At 47.3% G+C, this 9,096-nt stretch overlaps 1 protein-coding gene across 2 annotated transcripts in view; it reads left to right on the forward strand.

Moving 5' to 3' along the window:
- The window catches only part of CAMKK1 (calcium/calmodulin dependent protein kinase kinase 1), a 90,750-nt gene extending 86,221 nt beyond the window's left edge, over nucleotides 1-4,529 (forward strand). For both annotated transcript variants that reach the window (XM_057410744.1, XM_057410743.1), the window contains exon 16: nucleotides 3,968-4,529. In XM_057410744.1, the coding sequence (XP_057266727.1) occupies nucleotides 3,968-4,040 (73 nt within the window). In that variant the 3' untranslated portion in view covers nucleotides 4,041-4,529. The remainder of the gene's footprint in view (nucleotides 1-3,967) is intronic.
- The last annotated feature ends 4,567 nt before the right edge of the window (nucleotides 4,530-9,096 follow it).

Below are 9,096 nucleotides of genomic sequence, written 5' to 3' on the forward strand. Positions count from 1 at the left end.
GCTTTGAGGACTCATCTCAAAACTCTTCTGTTTAAAAGCCAGACATTGGCTGAATCTCTTCAACAAACAGTGCTGTACATTAAACACCACAGCAGGGAGGCTTTTTATAGGGAATGTGGATTATTGTTTCAGCCTTTGAAAAATGCTATACTGGTTGAATCTAATGAAAATTACTTCAAATTTAAATAGATTTGTTGAATCTAATTACATTGATTTGAAGTGAACCAAGTCTAAATGGGAATGTTCATTGTTCACTGAGTTATCTCTCGATTACAGTGTTATTTCCACCAGGGCAAACAGAGTTAGACACTAAACCCATCCAGTTCTTAATTCACAGTGGGTTTTCCTCTAGTAAAACCAGTTTTAATAGGCATATAAAATAGAACATCAGTGCAAATGTTATGAATAGAGCTGTGTTAGTTAAGTTTTGAGTGAGTCTGGATGACTATAAATTTCCAGAACATAGCAGGAACAGACAGTGCTGTTGTAGCATAAGGTCCCTGTGGAGTTCCTGCATGTCAGGTGCCATTTCCATCCCTGTAGATGGAGAGGGGACCCCAAAAGTGGGACTTGCCAGAAGGGCAGTGCCCACAGCCGTCACTGTCCTCTGGCCATGCTGCTGCGTGCTTGCCCACAAAGAGCTGAGAGAAAAACAAGCCACAGGTTCCCAAGCTCTCCACCACAGAGCTTCTCCTCCCCACTGGCAGTGTCTTTGGAAAGGGATAAATCAGCTTTTGTAATACTGCATCTCCTGCTAGTTATAGGTAGAAAATAACTTGTGGTGTTTCTATATTCCTGGAGTCATGGTTGGACTGGATGATCTTAAAGGTCTTTGCCACCCCAGTTGATTCTACAGTTCTATATAAGGAAAGAGGAAAGGCAATTAGAAAACTCCAGTTTCACATTGTATTTAATTAGGCTGCATGTGAAATTGCCAGAGCCCCACTCACTGCTGCTTCGAGCATCTTACATCTGTGCCCATACTGAGAATATGTTTTGCAGGAAATCCTCTGACAGCTGAGTCTGCTTTCTGGTATTTGATGTCTAACTGATGGTTCTTAAAATGGATCTGTCCTTTAAGCTCCCTCTTTGGGATTTGGAGAGGAGGAAGCTAAATCATGTGGTTGAATCCTTATTTTTAATTTCTCTCTGCACTACCTATACACAGTATGCTGGGCTCTGTTCTTGGAAAGGCTTTGTGCAGAAGTCTTTGAGATAGCAGGAGGCCTTTCATGTTTGCCACAGCCTTTGTTCCTTTAGAGGACACCATTAAGACCCTAGTGATTTGAAATAGCTCTTAAATTAGTACTGGGAGGAGAGAGGGCTTTCTTAGCACTCCTTAGATCTGGCAGAAGCAAATCCTTTCCCGAGTCTTATTTATCACTTTGTTTAATAGCACTGAAAAGTGAAAAAGGCAGCTGTTAAAATGGCAGACACATTCACCAGGTAGAAGGGACTAAAATGAAGATGCTCCCATTCAGCAGTTGTTTTGCAACAGCAGCACCTCCACACACCTAGAACTCATGTGTGAGTGCTCCTATCCAGAGCTCTCTAGCATTGCCAGCTAAGTTCTGGGTTTCTCTTAGCAGTGTTTGCTACATTTCTTCTGCTTCAGATTTCTCCTAATTGAGTCAGCCCTGGCTTTACCACACTTTATTGCTCTCATTTATTGCAACTACTACCTATCAAATTAATTGCCGTGTTTTGACAGACCCAATTTACTTTCTCATTATGGCTGCTATTACGAGTGATGAAGTGTGGTTGTCAGCTCCTGTATGGGGGATCAGGCTGGATTGAGAAAGCCTACCCTGTTTCCAGCCTTACCAAAAAGAAGGCAAGAGTCATTACTGCCCTTAGGGCCATTCTGTCCGTGTAGGCTTAGGCACGAGGAAGCAGGAGCGAGAGGGAGGTAAAAAACTGGCTGCCCCAGGTCTCCAAGCAGAAACAGTTTTTCCCAAAGCAGCCCAGAGGTACTGGTCTCATGGGGGCTTTGTGCTGAGAAAGTCCCAGGGCTCAGTGCCACAGGGCTGCTCAGAACTAGGCTGCAGAGATCCCCCTGGGGCAGCCAGGTTTACAGCATCAGCTTTGACAAGGGAATGGCTGCAGACTGGGTTTAAATTTGCCAGATGTGTCCACTGAAGATGCTCCCTTGGTCTCTGCTAGTGCTTGGTGTCTGTCTCTCCAGTCCCAGGAAGATTTCAGATAGGTACCATGTAGATGTGTCAGAACAGAGGCGAACCCAACCAAAAGCCATAACAATTTTCACTGCAAGATGAGAACTGCATGTCTCACAGGAAGAGCCATGCCCCACGGTGCAGGTAGGTATCCTTGTGATCCACTGGTGCTAAATCACACAGCCCAGGAAAGCACAGCCAGACGTCAGTCCCCAGTAAGGGCTGGAGTGGGTTTGTACCAGTGCTACCAGTGCCCATCTTTATCTGTGCTTCAGGCTGCAAATGAACAGGACTGATGATCCATCCTGCATTTCATCTGCTCACTAGGCTTGTTAGATACAGAAAGACAAGCTCCTTTGCCTGCTGCCATCATCTTCATGATCACTTTCTTTGTCTCACTGTTTTGCTCTCAGGGACAGGCTCCTCTTAAACACATATTTGCATCCATCTTTAAGGTAATTCAGTGTTTATGTTTCCCCTGGGTGCTGTAGAAACCCATGTCCTCTCCTCAGCCTGTGTGATTTGTGTGGTAGTGAGAACATTCGGCTCCATCCCTTCTTCCTGTAGGAGCAATTTTACTGCGGTAGTTCTCTGTGTGTGAAAATGATGTTTATGTATGCTTTTTTTATTGCTATTGTTTGTGATTCTTTGGCATTTCAGCCTTTTTTTAGGGAGGGAGGGAGGGATGAAAGAAGGCCAGCTGGGTTTTAGCAGGAACTGCTGTTCAGCCCCATGTTCACAGGGTGAATAGCTACAGAATTTGGGAAAGGCTAAGCTTTGGAATTCAGGCTCAGGCGTAATACCTAGTGGTTATGCAAAAGAAAGAGAGCTGGAGCCATCTCTGCTCCACTGCTCCCCTGTGCTTCTGCCTCTGATGCCCCACTGGGAGAGCTCTGGGCTGACCCAAATGAGCTGCTCTCCATTCAGTCTTGAGCTGCGATAGTTTTCTCTGGTTAAATCTTAGTCATGGGCTGTCTTATGGATGGCTGGGCTGGGTAGAGGTGTCACTCCTCAAGGATGCCCTAGCATGCAGTGCATTAGCATCCTTAGCTGCATCCTTAATAGTTGCTGAGTGAAGCAACTTGTCAGTCTCATGCTCTGCCAGTGAGAAGGGGCACAAGAAGCTGTGAGGGAGCAGAGACAGGACATCTGACCTGAACTAGCCAAAGGGATATTCCATACCATAAAACATCCAGCTCAGTGTAGAAAACGGGGGAGTTGGCAGGGAGTCACTGATTGCTGCTCAGAGATGGTCTGGGCATTGGTCAGTGAGCAGTAAGCAATTGTATTGTGCATCACTTGTCTGGTTTGGGGTTTATTCCTCTCCTTATTTCCTATTATTATTTTTTACTTCAATTATTAAACTGTTCTTGCTTTGGAGAAGCAGTTATGGTATGAAGCCAGCACTCTGACCTGTGAAAGAACACCTCAGATGAAAGAAAAGCAAACCACATCTCCCCAGATGCAAGCTAGGTAATCTGGAAACATTGCAGCTGGTCTGCAAGACTTTCTCCAAGAGTCAGGTACCTGCTTGTGATGCTGCAGCCAGGAGAAGGGCATTCAGGGAAGTGCAAAGCTCAGTCTTTGGGGTGCAGACACCGAACAATTGCATAGGCACAAGCTGCTCAGTCCTGCAGTGCATCGAGCCGGTTATGTGGTATCAGCACAACAGGCTGATTATTTCCTGTTTCCTCTCAATATTGATGCTGTTGAGCTGGGGAAGAAACACCCCCTGCTTTATTTCTCACATTGCTTTGTGCCTATAATCTCTTTATTTCCTTGCATTCATGTAGAAAACAAGGGAGCAGAGAAGGAGGCAGGGACCCGGAGCTGCCCAACGTGTGTGAAGACGAAGCTACATCCTGAAGCTGCCTGGCTGTTATGGGCTGGTCGCTCACATGCTGCTGCTGTTGTACCCATCGTGGTGTTGTCTAGCACACATCTGCCCTCATCACTGAGTCTGGGGCCTGCAAAGCAAACAAAACCAGAAACAAACATGGACCAACCCAGGAAACCAGAAAGGAGGAACCGAGCAGCAATAAGAAGAGCGAGTCCTCGGGCAGCACTGCTCCAGGGGACTGGCTTGGCTTCATGGGCAGCTGCATTCCTCATGCCAGGTGTCCGTGTGCTCCTCCGTGTGTGCCTTGCTCTCCACTTGTGCTTCATGTGTGGGCTTTGTAGTTGGGTGTCTTGGCTGATGAATGTGGTTTTATTTGTACCGCAGCAAACCAAACGTTGTCTTAGGCATCAATCTCCCCAGAGATGTTCTCTTTGCTCTTTGCATTCTTTATTTCAAGCATCAGGAAAAACAATTACATCAAAGCCAGGTTAAAACCCGGCAACGGTTTTATTTAATGCACTTCTGTGTATGAGGACACAGTCCTGCTCTTGTTGGAGGTGATGGCAAGATTTCTATAGATATCAGGGAAATGAGGATGAGATTTTGCTTTTGGAGTGAACAGTCACACTCTCTGCCTTTCTTCCTCTTCTATCCCTTCTCGTCTTACCCCTCAGTTTTGCACAGGGTGAATCCTGCCAGCATCAATGGCTTTGGTCAGGGCAACATCATAAAGCAGAAGAACTACAGGATCCTTTCTTTGATGTGCAGTCAGCCTTTGAATGTCATAAGGATCTGGAGCATTGGGTATGCTCTTACGCAGGAAGGCTTAACCCCACTGAGGACATCTGCTAACCAAGTGTGCTCTTCCCAAAGACCTAGGGCTGCACTCCATCTGCTGCACCCAGTCCACGCATGAATGCTACTCAAAGCTGAAAAGAAGTAGCAGGTTTGGGTTTATTTTATATAAGGGTGATTATCTTCCCCTCACTCGTCTCTTGGCTTCTATAAAATCATGTACCTGATGCTTTAAAACTTTAATTTCTGGATAAATGACCCAAACTGGGGTAACTCCCAAGGATGGAAGGGGTTTAGGCTAAGGAAAAGCTACAAATGAGATTAAAACATGATCTTTTGGGTTTTGAGGCTTTATTTTTTAATTTTATTTTAAGACTGTACTTTTTCTGCACATGCTGCTATTTTATCCATAGATTGCTTCTAAACCTGGGATTAGAAGCTTCATCTCTACAGTTTGACACCAGGTGAGAGATCCCCCTTCAAAGGGCAAATGCAGCTATTTCAGTGGCTGTTGGCTATACAGACTGTGTGTATACATCAGGGATTTTACTCTCACGCTCAGAGAGTAAAAACCAGTGACATCAATCCATCAAAATAATGTCAGTATTTTCCTTTGAGCTTTATGGGGTCTGTGCATGCCCCTGGGAAGCCAATGGGACTGAATTCTTATTTTGTAGTACTTAAATAAAGGACACTGGTAAATTTGGTTCCTACATAATCATCTTACTGCCTCTTTTTAGGTTAATCCTGAGGGCTTGGGACTTTGTCCCCTAACTTTTTCGTGTGAGGGGATACATGTATGAGGGCTGTTGGCAGCAGCTGCCGTTCCCATCCTGTTTACTGCAGTCTGGTTTGGTGGTTCCCAATGGTTTTGTAGCTGGGCTTTGCTGCTGATGCCTTCTGCTGCCTGTCCCAGCCTGCTTGTCTTCAGCCACCCCGGTGGGATGCCAGAAGCAGTCAACAGCCATATCTTGCCTGGAAATATTGGGAAATTGGGAAATAATGTTGCAGCTGATGTATTTTATTGAGGAGACCTTTAATTTTTAAAGCAGGCAAAGGCATTAGATCGTGTAAAGGTTACTGCTGTGGGCCCGTGCTCTGCATCCGGATGGTAACTCCTGCCTGCATTGGTGCATCTGCCCTCACCAACTGCGTGCTCAGCATCCCCCAGGGCCTGTGGTCTGCTTGGATCCTGCTGCCTTGTAATGAAGATTAAGCACCCATTGAAAAGGAGTGAAAAGGGAGATGGGGACTTGGCAAGTCTGAGAGTACAGGGGGGCTCCACAAACGCAGGAGGAGGGGCTGGTTCCAGTATTTAAAGGGTGGCTGCAAAGAAGACAGAGATTCCCTTTTTACAAAGAGTCCCATGGAAGAGGATGAGGGGTGATGGGCACAAGGGAGATTCCAGGTGGGCACAAGAGGAAGACTTTTCACAATGACAGCAATCAGCCATTGGAATAATCTCCACAGGGAAGTGGTAGATTCCTCAACGTTGGACACTGTTAAGATTTGGCTGGACAGGGTGCTGGGACATCTAGGCTTAGGACACGCTTTGTCAGGAAAGGTTGGACCAGATGATCCTTGAGGTCCCTTCCAACCTGGTGTTTTACAATTCCATGATGATTCTATGCCTGGTCAGGAGGAACCGCTGCCCGTGGAGGGGATGATCTCTGGACACAAACTGCTCTGCTGGGGACAACGCGCTGGGATGCCGTCACATCCTGCTGCACACAGGGGCAGGGATGAGCAGCCCAGAGGAAAGAGCAGGAACAAAGTGTCTGTCCTCCAGTTTGTGGGAAAATGGGCTCTCAGCCTGCGTGAAGGAGTGACCTTGGACATGGACATGTCTTGGGAAGTCACCCTACCCCAGGGAGAAAAGGAAGCACTGGTAATCCTTATCTCCCTGGGACTTCTGAGGTCTAAGCAATACTTGGGTTGTGCCCAAAGAGCTCTGAGACAGCAAATGTAGGGTTACTTATTGTATATTTAATATATGGTAAGAATAATGTGCTAATGCAGTCAGTTGTTGGGGCTATCCTGATGACACCCAAGAGGGTGGGAGCCAGAGGGGCAAGGCTTTTCTCAGCCTCAACCAAATGATCCTTTACATATCAGCTCTATGTCATGTTCCTTTAGGGGCAGCTCAAGTGTCACCTCAGTTTTTTGAGGGGGTTGGATATGGTTTATGATTATCCCAAACGTCTACTGTGAAAAGATTGCCTTTTCAGCTGAGAGAAATCCTCCTGGAGCTGTGTCCAGAGGCCCAAGAAATAACCCGAGGTGTAGAGCTGAGCTTGTGTCAAACCTTGTTAAACTGCCAGCCACGGGCATCTTTCTTTTCAGTCTCCACAAGTCATATCATGTCTCAGACAGCCAGAGAACTGGCATGAAATGAAATGTAAACATGGCACAAGCAGCAAGAGAAACACATTTATTCCAAGGGTGGGTGGGACTCCAGCAGGAATATGCTCTGCTTCTGGCTTGGCTGGAAAATGAAATCCTGGCTTCTTTATGTGTGTGTTTAGGGCAGCTTGGAGCAACGCTGCTCCTGCTCTGAAGAAAGGAAGAGACTAGAGAGGGTATTTGTTTGGCTCTGGTGAGCCAGCCCATTTATCTGCTCAGGAAAGTTGTTCTCTTCAGCTGGATGGTGAGATACTTGTCTTGCTTCTCTCTGTGAAGGAGCAGATAGGGTTTGTCATGGCAGGGCTCCTCCAGAAGCAAGATCTAGTGCAGGCATGCTCTGATGCTTTTGTGTGTGTTTTTCCTTCCAGATCCTCACTTACCTGTTCCTGAAGCACGGGGATGCTCTGAACTGTGTTAGCTGGGGTCTGTGTGTTGGGGAACAGGTCCTTTTGCCCTGATGAGTGATGGCAGAGGCAGCCCTGGTCTGCTTTGGTTGGCTTTTCTAGGTGCAAGGACTGAGAGACCCTGAAGGGAATCTCTCTTTGGGTTAAATCAGACATCTCTTTGGTCTGCAGGCAGTAGATTTGTTTGTCCTGCTCAACCGATAGCTCTCAGCCTTCAGTTTGTGAGGCAGTGCTAAGTGAAAACCATGGTTTAGTCTCTCCTGTCTGGCAGAGGCTTGAAGACATTCACTGCAGTATTCCCCTTTGGGCAGGAATACATCACTGTGAATGTCACATTTGCAAATAAATGAGGTTTTCAGCTCATTACTGATGTATTGCACCGTGTGAATGGATGCCTGGAAAACCACTCACTGTGTTCTAACACTGAGCCCTGCGCAGGGGCTCAGCTTTGGGCCGTGGTTTTCCCAGTGATGTCTCCATGAGAAACGGCAGATGAGGTGTAGCCGTGTGGTTTAGCCCTGGAGCAGGAGCAGGTCCATGGGGTGCAGGACAGAGAGGGTATTTGTAGGGGGCTGTGGTTGGGGGTTTCCAGTGTCTGTGCTGCTGGGGGCAGGAGGAAGACCTGGAAGCTTTGGCTGCAGCACGGTGTCTCCAGCCTGATCCATGTAGGAGCCTGTGGCCACAAGAGAAACCACATCCCCAGCAGGAGTGAGTGTGGCTTGGGCTGTGATGATGTTCTATGTTCTCAGTGCCTTGAGACACAAGAAGCTGCCCAGCAAAAGAGAGCTTTCTGAAAGATAAGTTCCACACGTTTTCTTTATCATTTTGAGTGTGGATAAGTCAGGCCTGGCCTGTGTTGGTCATGGTGGCATCAGTGATGTGTCTTGTTCGTGTCCTCTGGGACCAGCACCTCCTGTGCAGATGGCTGGTTGCTTTTTGCAGGTGTCCTTCTCAGTGTTTGCTGTCTGCTCAGCACTGTTCAGCCACAGTAACAGATGGTCCTTGCTTCGGGCAGGGATCTCACCTTGGTGTGGATGGGGATAGCAGGAGAGGCTCCTTTCTGTCCCCAGGGGATGGGGATCAGTAAATGTAAACACCTTCCTGAGGGAAGGGCTGTGCTGCAGTGCTGCTGAGAGCATGAGCACATCAGGTGTCGAGCAGGAATACTGCAGACTGGAAGGCAGATAGAGTGGGGTTTGTGTGTTTGTATAGCCTAGTTTGGGTGCCAAGGTTCTCCATTCACCAGGGCACATTTACAGTGGTGTTTGCTGAGCAAAGCAGTGGAAGGGATTTCCTTTCTGGCCCAGAGCCTCCTACAGAAGACCATGCTCTGATCAGGTCTCTCCCAACCTGGATTCTCCCATGACCCTGTTGTTCTGAATGCAGCCTTCTATGGGAAGAGGGAAGGAAACGAGCTTGGGAATCAGTGGCTGCCTTTCCCCTTCCCTTCCCGAAGGAAAGCCATGTATGCTCAGAGTCC

The sequence above is a fragment of the Pezoporus wallicus genome, unplaced genomic scaffold (assembly GCF_028554395.1).
Source record: "Pezoporus wallicus isolate ANWC-B61680 ecotype Strahan unplaced genomic scaffold, APGP_CSIRO_Pwel_v1 contig_8705, whole genome shotgun sequence".
In the NCBI taxonomy this organism is placed as follows: Eukaryota; Metazoa; Chordata; class Aves; order Psittaciformes; family Psittacidae; genus Pezoporus; species Pezoporus wallicus.